At 48.7% G+C, this 12,334-nt stretch overlaps 1 protein-coding gene across 2 annotated transcripts in view; it reads left to right on the top strand.

Moving 5' to 3' along the window:
• The first annotated feature begins 789 nt into the window (after window positions 1-789).
• The window catches only part of thbs3a (thrombospondin 3a), a 39,383-nt gene continuing 27,838 nt past the window's right edge, over window positions 790-12,334 (top strand). Inside the window, exons 1-8 of one of the 2 annotated variants that reach the window (XM_078244312.1) lie at window positions 790-1,078; window positions 3,793-3,999; window positions 8,416-8,669; window positions 9,489-9,591; window positions 10,101-10,127; window positions 10,330-10,412; window positions 11,480-11,531; window positions 11,616-11,764. In XM_078244312.1, coding sequence (XP_078100438.1) covers window positions 997-1,078; window positions 3,793-3,999; window positions 8,416-8,669; window positions 9,489-9,591; window positions 10,101-10,127; window positions 10,330-10,412; window positions 11,480-11,531; window positions 11,616-11,764 — 957 coding nt within the window. In that variant the 5' untranslated portion in view covers window positions 790-996. Of the gene's footprint in view, window positions 1,079-3,792; window positions 4,000-8,415; window positions 8,670-9,488; window positions 9,592-10,100; window positions 10,128-10,329; window positions 10,413-11,317; window positions 11,333-11,479; window positions 11,532-11,615; window positions 11,765-12,334 lie in introns of those variants that run through there. The other variant, XM_078244313.1, reaches the window with a different exon arrangement.

Raw genomic sequence — 12,334 nt, 5'->3', positions numbered from 1 at the left:
ATCACCACTCTGGTTTGGTTGAAATAAACCCGTAATTCACCCATTTACATGTGGAAATATGCTGGCTCTATACACGCTAAAAGTCCTGATTATTTACATGGAGTCTGGTGGAAATATGCTGGCTCTATACACACTAAAAGTACTGCTTATTTACATGGAGTCTGGTGGAAATATGCTGGCTCTATACACGCTAAAAGTCCTGCTTATTTACATGGAGTCTGGTGGAAATATGCTGGCTCTATACACACTAAAAGTCCTGATTATTTACATGGAGTCTGGTGGAAATATGCTGGCTCTATACACACTAAAAGTCCTGATTATTTACATGGAGTCTGGTGGAGATATGCTGGCTCTATACACGCTAAAAGTCCTGATTATTTACATGGAGTCTGGTGGAGATATGTTGGCTCTATACATGCTAAAAGTCCTGATTATTTACATGGAGTCTGGTGGAGATATGCTGGCTCTATACACGCTAAAAGTCCTGATTATTTACATGGAGTCTGGTGGGTTTGGTGATGGGGAACCACTGTTTCATCACATCACGGTTTTTATCCCTTTATTTATTAATTTATATATTTATAATGATATATAAACGTATGTAGTGTGTTTGTTTTCCTTTTTAAATTAAATCATTTTAACAAAAAAATGTAAAAAGACTTCATTAAGTGTAAAATATACTTGAGAGTCTCTCTCTTCACTCGCGCGCTTTACGCTAATCACCTCCAGTCACTCTGCGTCGCGCGCACATGCCGTTTGGAGAGCTGAGCGCGCCGCGGCCGCGCGCGCCAGCAGCAGTTTCCAGCGGAGCTCGTGAACCCTCCTGCTCTGTCCGTTGGTTGGTTCTCTCTCCGGCTCCGGTTCTCCTCGCGCTCCTTCTCCTGAAAGAAACTCTCCGCTCCCGCTCGGTCCGATCGGTTCTCTTCGCGCTCTTTCTTCGCTCCCGCTTCTCTACGTTAGGTTCTGTCTCCCGAACCGTTACTTTGGACCCCAGACATGGGTTGGACTCTCCCGGTTCTGCTGTCAGTCATCTGTGTTGGACTTACGGCGGGAGTACCGGACGGACCGGACGTTCAAGGTAAGTAAACAACACCGAGCTAACGTTAAACTGCGGCTGCGTCACTCAAAAGTTACGTTAAAAGTCTGATTTCACACATTTAATTGAACGTGAAAATAACCCTCTCACACCAGGGTCCACTGTAAAAACAGGGGTTTTAGTTGTCTCAGTAAAGACCAGCATTCAACATGACAGTTCGTAAAAAAAAAACATTAAACCTAAATGTAAGAACGTAAATCTGACAGCCGATTCAGAATCGATACGTATATTGATCATAGGCTGTATAAAACAGATATTGTTTGATCTGTGGGGTTTTTGACTGAGTTATCAGATTCATAACCTGTCACACCAGGGTCCACTGTGAAAACAGGGTTTTTAATTGTCTCAGCAAAGACCAACTGCATGTGCATTTGACATGAAAATTAATAAACAATATAAACATATTTTAGAAAATATACACATTTGATAAGCTGGAATAACAGAATTTTGCCTTGTTTTCATAAGAAAAATGACTGATCGAAGTAGTTGGTGCTGTATGTATTGGTTGACAACCTATCGATTAATCTTTGCAGCTTTAAAAAAAAAAATGCTGTTTTTACAATGGACCCTGGTGTGACAGGATTAATCAGTCAACTCGGCAACTAGCTAACCACAGCTGTAAACCCTCAAATCAATATCTTTTTACACAGTTATAAAGTATATTTAACCTGTTACATTACATTACATGTCATTTTATCCAAAGTGACTTCCAATTAAGTAGGTAGTGCAAGTACATTAGCTCTAAGATAGAGCTTTTTCACAGACTGTGTACAGCAATATGATACATATTCAAGTGTTAATAAAAGATTAAAAAACATTAAAAAATACAACTAAGACAAACAGCAGCTACAAAACTATATAGCCTACAGACGGAGTAATCTTTTCAACATAGCATATTCAGTAAAATAAAGAAATACCATCAGGCCTATTAGATGTGACATAGTTAAACCATCTTTCCTAATATGAAACAACAAGCCGTTCTCACTCCGAACTCGTAAAATCTGGACGTTTGGACGGTAGCTGTCAGCGTCTGATGTGATGAAAAAAGCGTCGGAAGATCCCACGACCCACGACCTTTCCCTAAACTCACCCGTCCCGTTCTTCCCGCGAGTCACGCAAACGTAAGCCCACCCACGACTTTTCCCTAAACTCACCCGTCCCGTTCTTCCCGCGAGTCACGCAAACATAAGCCCACCCACGACCTTTCCCTAAACTCACCCATCCCGTTCCTGCAAGTCACGCAAACGTAAGCCCACCCACGAACTTTCCCTAAACTCACCCGTCCCGTTCTTCCCGCAAGTCACGCAAACGTAAGCCCACCCACGACCTTTCCCTAAACTCACCCATCCCGTTCCTGCAAGTCACGCAAATGTAAGCCCACCCACGACCTTTCCCTAAACTCACCCGTCCCGTTCTTCCCGCGAGTCACGCAAACGTAAGCCCACCCACAACCTTTCCCTAAACTCACCCGTCCCGTTCTTCACGCAAATGTAAGCCCACCCACAACCTTTCCCTAAACTCACCCGTCCCGTTCTTCACGCAAATGTAAGACCACCCACAACCTTTCCCTAAACTCACCCGTCCCGTTCTTCACGCAAACGTAAGCCCACCCACGACCTTTCCCTAAACCCAACCGCCCCGTTCTTCCTGCAAGTCACGCAAATGTAAGCCCACCCACGTCAGCTGTCACCCACGACTTTCTAAACTCACCCATCCCGTTCCTGCAAGTCACGCAAACGTAAGCCCACCCACAACCTTTCCCTAAACTCACCCGTCCCGTTCTTCACGCAAACGTAAGCCCACCCACGACCTTTCCCTAAACTCACCCGTCCCGTTCTTCACGCAAATGTAAGCCCACCCACGACCTTTCCCTAAACCCAACCGCCCCGTTCTTCCTGCAAGTCACGCAAACGTAAGCCCACCCACGACCTTTCCCTAAACCCAACCGCCCCGTTCTTCACGCAAGTCACGCAAACATAAGCCCACCCACGACCTTTCCCTAAACTCACCCAACCCATTCCTGCAAGTCACGCAAACGTAAGCCCACCCACGACCTTTCCCTAAACTCACCCGTCCCGTTCTTCCCGCGAGTCACGCAAACGTAAGCCCACCCACGACCTTTCCCTAAACTCACCCATCCCGTTCTTCCCGCGAGTCACGCAAACGTAAGCCCACCCACGACCTTTTCCTAAACCCAACCGCCCCGTTCTTCCTGCAAGTCACGCAAACGTAAGCCCACCCACGAACTTTCCCTAAACTCACCCGTCCCGTTCCTGCAAGTCACGCAAACATAAGCCCACCCACGACCTTTCCCTAAACTCACCCGTCCCGTTCTTCACGCAAACGTAAGCCCACCCACGACCTTTCCCTAAACTCACCCGTCCCGTTCTTCCTGCAAGTCACGCAAATGTAAGCCCACCCACGACCTTTCCCTAAACCCAACCGCCCCGTTCCTGCAAGTCACGCAAACGTAAGCCCACCCACGACCTTTCCCTAAACCCACCCATCCCGTTCTTCCCGCGAGTCACGCAAACGTAAGCCCACCCACGACCTTTCCCTAAACTCACCCGTCCCGTTCTTCACGCGTACCCCCATTTGAGAAACACTGATCCAGAACATAATCCACAGTGAAAACATACGTTCAGATTGATTGATGGTGTGTTGTAAAGCTGCTCTTCTGCCTGTTGTTCCCCCAGTGATCGACGTGCTGAGTCTCCAGGACTCCAAGCAGAGCGTGGCAGCCGTGGAGAAGCTGTCGGCCGGTCTGAGCGCGCTCACTGACGTCTACGTTGTGTCCACTTTTCGGCTGCCGGCAAAGCTTGGCGGTGTCCTGCTGGGCGTCTACAGCAAACAGGACAACAGGAAGTACCTGGAAGTCGCCGTCATGGGGAAGATCAACAAAGGTGACTCCAGAAACTGTTCCCTATCACAGGAACCGTTCCCTATCACAGGAACCGTTCCCTATCGCAGGAACCGTTCCCTATCAGAGGAACTGTTCCCTATCGCAGGAACCGTTCCCTATTACAGGAACCGTTCCTTATCGGAGAAACTGTTCCCTATCACAGGAACCGTTCACTATCACAGGAACCGTTCACTATCACAGGAACTGTTCCCTATCACAGGAACCGTTCACTATCAGAGGAACTGTTCCCTATCACAGAAACCGTTCCCTATCAGAGAAACCGTTCCCTATCACAGGAACCGTTCCCTATCAGAGAAACCGTTCCCTATCAGCAGGAACCGTTCCCTATCACAGGAACCGTTCCCTATCACAGGAACCGTTCCCTATCACAGGAACCGTTCCCTATCACAGGAACCGTTCCTTATCACAGGAACCGTTCCCTATCACAGAAACCGTTCCCTATCAGAGAAACCGTTCCCTATCACAGGAACCGTTCACTATCACAGGAACCGTTCCCTATCACAGGAACCGTTCCCTGTCACAGGAACCGGTCCCTATCACAGGAACCGTTCCCTATCACAGGAACCGTTCCCTATTACAGAAACCGTTCCCTATCAGAGAAACCGTTCCCTATCAGAGAAACCGTTCCCTATCAGAGGAAACTGTTCCCTATCACAGGAACCGTTCCCTATCAGAGAAACTGTTCCCTATCAGAGAAACCGTTCCCTGTCAGAGAAACCGTTCCCTATCAGAGAAACCGTTCCCTATCACAGGAACCGTTCCCTATCACAGGAACCGTTCCCTATCACAGGAACCGTTCCCTATCAGAGAAACTGTTCCCTATCACAGGAACCGTTCCTTATCGGAGAAACTGTTCCCTATCACAGAAACCGTTCCCTATCAGAGAAACCGTTCCCTATCGCAGGAACCGTTCCCTATCAGAGAAACCGTTCCCTATCACAGGAACCGTTCCTTATCGGAGAAACTGTTCCCTATCACAGGAACCGTTCACTATCACAGGAACCGTTCACTATCACAGGAACCGTTCCCTATCACAGGAACCGTTCCCTATCAGAGAAACCGTTCCCTGTCAGAGAAACCGTTCCCTATCAGAGAAACCGTTCCCTGTCAGAGAAACCGTTCCCTGTCAGAGAAACCGTTCCCTGTCAGAGAAACCGGTCCCTATCGCAGGAACCGTTCCCTATCAGAGAAACCGTTCCCTATCAGAGGAACCGTTCCCTATCAGAGAAACCGTTCCCTATCAGAGAAACCGTTCCCTATCACAGGAACCGTTCCCTATCACAGGAACCGGTCCCTATCACAGGAACCGGTCCCTATCACAGGAACCGTTCCCTATCACAGGAACCGTTCCCTATCAGAGGAACCGTTCCCTATCAGAGGAACCGTTCCCTATCGCAGGAACCGTTCCCTATCACAGGAACCGTTCCCTATCACAGGAACCGTTCCCTATCACAGGAACCGTTCACTATCACAGGAACCGTTCCCTATCACAGAAACCGTTCCCTATCACAGGAACTGTTCCCTATCGCAGGAACCGTTCCCTATCGGAGAAACCGTTCCCTATCAGAGAAACCGTATTTGTCACTTTTGTTTTACTGATTACTAACATGGAGTCTGGTGGAGATATGCTGGCTCTATACACGCTAAAAGTCCTGATTATTTACATGGAGTCTGGTGGAGATATGCTGGCTCTATACACGCTAAAAGTCCTGATTATTTACATGGAGTCTGGTGGAGATATGCTGGCTCTATACACGCTAAAAGTCCTGATTATTTACATGGAGTCTGGTGGAGATATGCTGGCTCTATACACACTAAAAGTCCTGATTATTTACATGGAGTCTGGTGGAGATATGCTGGCTCTATACACGCTAAAAGTCCTGATTATTTACATGGAGTCTGGTGTAGTTTGGTGATGGTGATTTCGGGGCTGTTTCATGTTAAACTAAAAGGATCTTCCTCTTTAACTAAAAGGTCTATCTCTGTAGGGATCCTTTCATAATGAAATTACCGTTTAAAGTCCATCCAGTTAACATGAACATCAGACATCTGAGTTTCCACTCAGTGAAATATTCAGACCGCAGACTCCATGTTTTTATGGATGGAAATATTGTACATATCTGTACAATTCAGCCGCACCCTGACACATTTATCTTTGGAAAACTTTAAGACCTTTTGCTGGAATTTCAAATAAAGTTTTGTGGGATTTTTGAATATCTGAACATTGTGCGTCACATCAGCAGAAAATAGTTCCTATCCATCCTGTACTCTGGATGAAACATCTGGGGCTCGTTGGGTTTAACAGCAGCACAAATCAACGTTAACGAGTGTGATGGTTCAGAAGAAAACCTTTCTCTGGTATCTGATGTTGAACTTTGAGTAGCGTTTGTCAGGGCTGGTTTTATTTTGGGGGTTTTAATGATCCAATATCGATTCATTAAATCCAGAAAGACTCTCAGGGTCCTATTTTACCGATGTGAGGTCACGGCGTGAAGCACCTGCTGCAGGTGTGTTTAGGGCGTGTCCTAATCCACTTCTGCTAGTTTGACGGCAGTAAAAAGGGTCCGTGTGCCGGGGTCATGGTTCTAAAGGGTTGACCTTAGTGTCTTCATTAATCAGAGGTGAGTTCTGGGCGTAACATGCAATCAACCAATCAGAGATCATCTCCCATTCCCTTTAAAAGCCAGGCGCGTTTGGACCTTGGAGCATTGCTGTTATGATGGAGGATTTGCACCGTAATATTTGTATTTGTAATCTTCTGTGTGTGTGTGTGTGTGTGTGTGTGTGTGTGTGTGTGTGTGTGTGTGCTGCTGTGCGTCCCGTGTGTGTGTAACAAGCATAGTGTGCACGTGCTGTGCACGAGTCTAGGAGCATTTTACTAATGCTCTGTTAAAATAACAATGAAATGCTGCATTATTGACTTTAGACCAGGTTTTTGTTGGTCAATGGTGCCATCACTTCCCACTGCCTCAAGCTAGCAATACGCCCAGAATGCACCTGAACACACCTCCCTGTAAGACCAGCACGCCCAGAATGCACCTGAACACACCTCCCTGTAAGACCAGCACGCCCAGAATGCACCTGAACACACCTCCCTGTAAGACCAGCACGCCCAGAATGCACCTGAACACACCTCCCTGTAAGACCAGCACGCCCAGAATGCACCTGAACACACCTCCCTGTAAGACCAGCACGCCCAGAATGCACCTGAACACACCTCCCTGTAACACCAGCAGGCCCAGAATGCACCTGAACACACCTCCCTGTAAGACCAGCACGCCCCAGAACGCACCTGAACACACCTCCCTGTAAGACCAGCACGCCCAGAATGCACCTGAACACACCTCCCTGTAAGACCAGCACGCCCAGAATGCACCTGAACACACCTCCCTGTAAGACCAGCACGCCCGAATGCACCTGAACACACCTCCCTGTAAGACCAGCACGCCCAGAATGCACCTGGACACACCTCCCTGTAAGACCAGCACGCCCAGAATGCACCTGAACACACCTCCCTGTAAGACCAGCACGCCCAGAATGCACCTGAACACACCTCCCTGTAAGACCAGCAGGCCCAGAATGCACCTGAACACATCTCCCTGTAAGACCAACACGCCCAGAACGCACCTGAACACACCTCCCTGTAAGACCAGCACGCCCAGAATGCACCTGAACACACCTCCCTGTAAGACCAGCACGCCCAGAATGCACCTGAACACACCTCCCTGTAAGACCAGCACGCCCAGAATGCACCTGAACACACCTCCCTGTAACACCAGCAGGCCCAGAATGCACCTGCGCCCATGGGCCACAGATGGGCGCAGGTGCATTTGCTGTTTGAACGACGTGGGCGCTGGACAGGAAACTGCTGCGCCAGGTGCAAGAATTGTCTGTATGAAACTAAAAGCCCGAAGGAATCCATTGGTACCAACTACGTCATGCTAGCTCATTAGGAAGGGGATTTCACACCTGAGAAGTCCAAACCACGGCTCATGTTTTTGCTTTTGATCCAGTAAGTTTTGGTTTCACACTGCAGAGATGCAAGCGCACTGAAGAACCACACGTGACAAAACTACATCCTGTCATTGTCACATACGTGATCTGCGTCTCCCGACAGTCACTGATTGGTTTCTAGACGTCTGTCCTCTCGTCTCCTCTCTCTGTGTCTGGTCTGTAGACAGGCGTCCCCGTCCTCTCGTCTCCTCTCTCTGGACATGAACACCTGTTTCCTGGTGAAAGTCTTGTGTTTTCTCCTTAACTTCTTCAGGACATGAACACCTGTTTCCTGGTGAAAGTCTTGTGTTTTCTCCTTAACTTCTTCAGGACATGAACACCTGTTTCCTGGTGAAAGTCTTGTGTTTTCTCCTTAACATATTTCTTTTTTTTATTCTTTTAGTTCTGGTCCGTTATGTGCGAGCGGACGGAAAGCTCCACACCGTTAACCTGCAGAACTCGAACCTGGCCGACGGGCGGACTCACTCCATCATCCTGAGACTCGGCGGCCTTCAGCGAGACCACATGCACATGGAGCTCTACGTCAACTGCCGATTGGCCGACTCCAGCCAGGGCCTGCCGCCATTGGTCCCGCTGCCCAGAGAGGCGGAGATGGTGGAGATAAGACACGGACAGAAAGCCTACGCCCGACTGCAGGTGACCTCACTGTTGATAGGGAAGTGTCTGACAACATTATGAAAGGATCCCTACAGAGATAGACCTTTTAGTTAAAGAGGAAGATCCTTTTAGTTTAACATGAAACAGCCCCGAAATCACCAAACCTACACCAGACTCCATGTAAATAATCAGGACTTTTATCATCGTAAAACACACTTCATTCAAAGTGGACAGAAACTAAATAAAACCACCAAAAGCCGTCTTGGTTCATCTTTCCACTGTTCCAACAATCACCACTCTGGTTTGGTTGAAATAAACCCTTTATTCACCCATTTACATGTGGAGATATGCTGGCTCTATACACGCTAAAAGTCCTGATTATTTACATGGAGTCTGGTGGAGATATGCTGGCTCTATACACGCTAAAAGTCCTGATTATTTACATGGAGTCTGGTGGAGATATGCTGGCTCTATACACGCTAAAAGTCCTGATTATTTACATGGAGTCTGGTGGAGATATGCTGGCTCTATACACACTAAAAGTCCTGATTATTTACATGGAGTCTGGTGGGTTTGGTGATGGTGATTTCGGGGCTGTTTCATGTTAAACTAAAAGGATCTTCCTCTTTAACTAAAAGGTCTATCTCTGTAGGGATCCTTTCATAATGTTGTCAGACACTTAGAATAATAATCTGAGTCTGTCAGCAGCAACAACACAACTTTTAGTGGACGCTGACTGATTAATACTGGACCAGTTTCAGAGATTGTTGTTCCCATCAATCACTCAGACACCAATGCTTGGGAAAAATGGTTTAAAAATACTGAAATTCCCCTTTTAATCTCTGATCTGTGTGTCAGGGTGCGGTGGAGTCCCTCAGACTCTCTCTAGGCGGCACTGTTGCTAAAGCTGGATCTCTGACCGACTGTCCCTTCCAAGGAGACTCTTCAGCCTACAACTCAGGTATGCTGTCGGACCTCAGCAGGGTGTGTGTGTGTGTGTGTGTATATATGTGTGTGTGTGTGTGTGTATATATATGTGTGTGTGTGTGTGTGTGTATAGTATGTGTGTGTAGGTGTTTGTGTGTGTCTGTGTGGGTCTGTGTCTTTGTATGTGTTATGTGTGTATCTGTCTGTATGTACATGTATGTGTGTGTGTGTGTATGTGTGTGTGTGTGTGTGTGTGTGTGTGTGTACATATATGTGTGTGTGTGTGTGTGTGTGTGTGTGTGTGTGTGTGTGTGTGTGTGTGTGTGTGTGTGTGTGTATATATATGTGTGTGTGGGTCTGTGTGTATATATATATGTGTGTGTGTGTGTATATATATGTGTGTGGGTGTGTGTGTGTGTATATATATGTGTGTGTGTGTGTATCTGTCTGTATGTACATGTGTGTGTATGTGTGTGTGTGTGTATATATATATGTGTGTGTGTAATATCACTCCATTAAAGCTGTGCTGTCTCTGTGTTTCAGTGAGCGGCGAGGTGAACTCCATCCTGGGTGAGGTTTTTTTTCAGACTGTACTGATCCTGATCACAGTTCACCTGAACTGATCCTGATCACAGTTCACCTGTACTGATCCTGATCACAGTTCACCTGTACTGATCCTGATCACAGTTCACCTGTACTGATCCTGATCACAGTTCACCTGAACTGATCCTGATCACAGTTCACCTGTACTGATCCTGCTGTTTCCTGTCAGGTGACCACACCAAGGCTCTGATTAGTCAGCTCATCATCTTCAACCAGATCCTGGGAGAACTGAGACAGGACATCAGAGAGCAGGTAAGACACTCTGAGAGACAGACAGGACATCAGAGAGCAGGTGAGACACTCTGAGAGACAGACAGGACATCAGAGAGCAGGTGAGACACTCTGAGAGACAGACAGGACATCAGAGAGCAGGTGAGACACCCTGAGAGACAGACAGGACATCAGAGAGCAGGTGAGACACTCTGAGAGACAGACAGGACATCAGAGAGCAGGTGAGACACTCTGAGAGACAGACAGGACATCAGAGAGCAGGTGAGACACCCTGAGAGACAGACAGGACATCAGAGAGCAGGTAAGACACTCTGAGAGACAGACAGGACATCAGAGAGCAGGTGAGACACTCTGAGAGACAGACAGGACATCAGAGAGCAGGTGAGACACCCTGAGAGACAGACAGGACATCAGAGAGCAGGTGAGACACTCTGAGAGACAGACAGGACATCAGAGAGCAGGTGAGACACTCTGAGAGACAGACAGGACATCAGAGAGCAGGTGAGACACTCTGAGAGACAGACAGGACATCAGAGAGCAGGTGAGACACTCTGAGAGACAGACAGGACATCAGAGAGCAGGTGAGACACTCTGAGAGACAGACAGGACATCAGAGAGCAGGTGAGACACTCTGAGAGACAGACAGGACATCAGAGAGCAGGTGAGACACTCTGAGAGACAGACAGGACATCAGAGAGCAGGTGAGACACTCTGAGAGACAGACAGGACATCAGAGAGCAGGTGAGACACTCTGAGAGACAGACAGGACATCAGAGAGCAGGTGAGACACTCTGAGAGACAGACAGGACATCAGAGAGCAGGTGAGACACTCTGAGAGACAGACAGGACATCAGAGAGCAGGTGAGACACTCTGAGAGACAGACAGGACATCAGAGAGCAGGTGAGACACTCTGAGAGACAGACAGGACATCAGAGAGCAGGTGAGACACTCTGAGAGACAGACAGGTCATCAGAGAGCAGGTGAGACACTCTGAGAGACAGACAGGTCATCAGAGAGCAGGTGAGACACTCTGAGAGACAGACAGGTCATCAGAGAGCCAGTGTATTGACGTCCTCTGTCCTCGCAGGTGAAGGAGATGTCTCTGATCAGGAACACCATCCTGGAGTGTCAGGTTTGTGGTGAGTCAGCAGTTTTCCTTCTCTGCGTATGGAAGCTGTTTGTGTCTCTGAGGACCTGATTGAAGACAGCCTGTCTGTCTGCAGGTTTCCACGAGCCTCGCTCTCGCTGCTCTCCCAACCCGTGCTATAGGGGCGTGTCCTGCATGGAGAGCCTACATTACCCAGGATACACCTGTGGGCCCTGCCCGCCTGGAACCAGCGGCAACGGGACGCACTGTCATGACATCGACGAGGTAACAAATCCATGTTTCAATCAATGTTCCACACCCCCTCTCATTCCCCCTGCTCTGGTGTTCCCCCCCTCTCATTCCCCCTGCTCTGGTGTTCCCCCCTCTCATTCCCCCTGCTCTGGTGTTCCCCCCTCTCATTCCCCCTGCTCTGATGTTTCCCCCTCTCATTCCCCCTGCTCTGGTGTCCCCCCTCTCATTCCCCCTGCTCTGGTGTTCCCCCCTCTCATTCCCCCTGCTCTGGTGTCCCCCCTCTCATTCCCCCTGCTCTGGTGTTTCCCCCCTCTCATTCCCCCTGCTCTGGTGTTCCCCCTCTCATTCCCCCTGCTCTGGTGTCCCCCTCTGGTGTTCCCCCCTCTCATTCCCCCCTGCTCTGGTGTCCCCCCTCTCATTCCCCCCTGCTCTGGTGTCCCCCCTCTGGTGTTCCCCCTCTCATTCCCCCTGCTCTGGCGTCCCCCCCTCTCATTCCCCCCTGCTCTGGCGTCCCCCCCTCTCATTCCCCCCTGCTCTGGTGTTCCCCCTCTCATTCCCCCCTGCTCTGGTGTTCCCCCCTCTCATTCCCCCTGCTCTGGTGTT

This window comes from Sander vitreus, unplaced genomic scaffold (assembly GCF_031162955.1).
Source record: "Sander vitreus isolate 19-12246 unplaced genomic scaffold, sanVit1 ctg201_0, whole genome shotgun sequence".
NCBI classification, from domain to species: Eukaryota; Metazoa; Chordata; class Actinopteri; order Perciformes; family Percidae; genus Sander; species Sander vitreus.
This window is presented reverse-complemented; position numbering and strand designations above follow the sequence as displayed.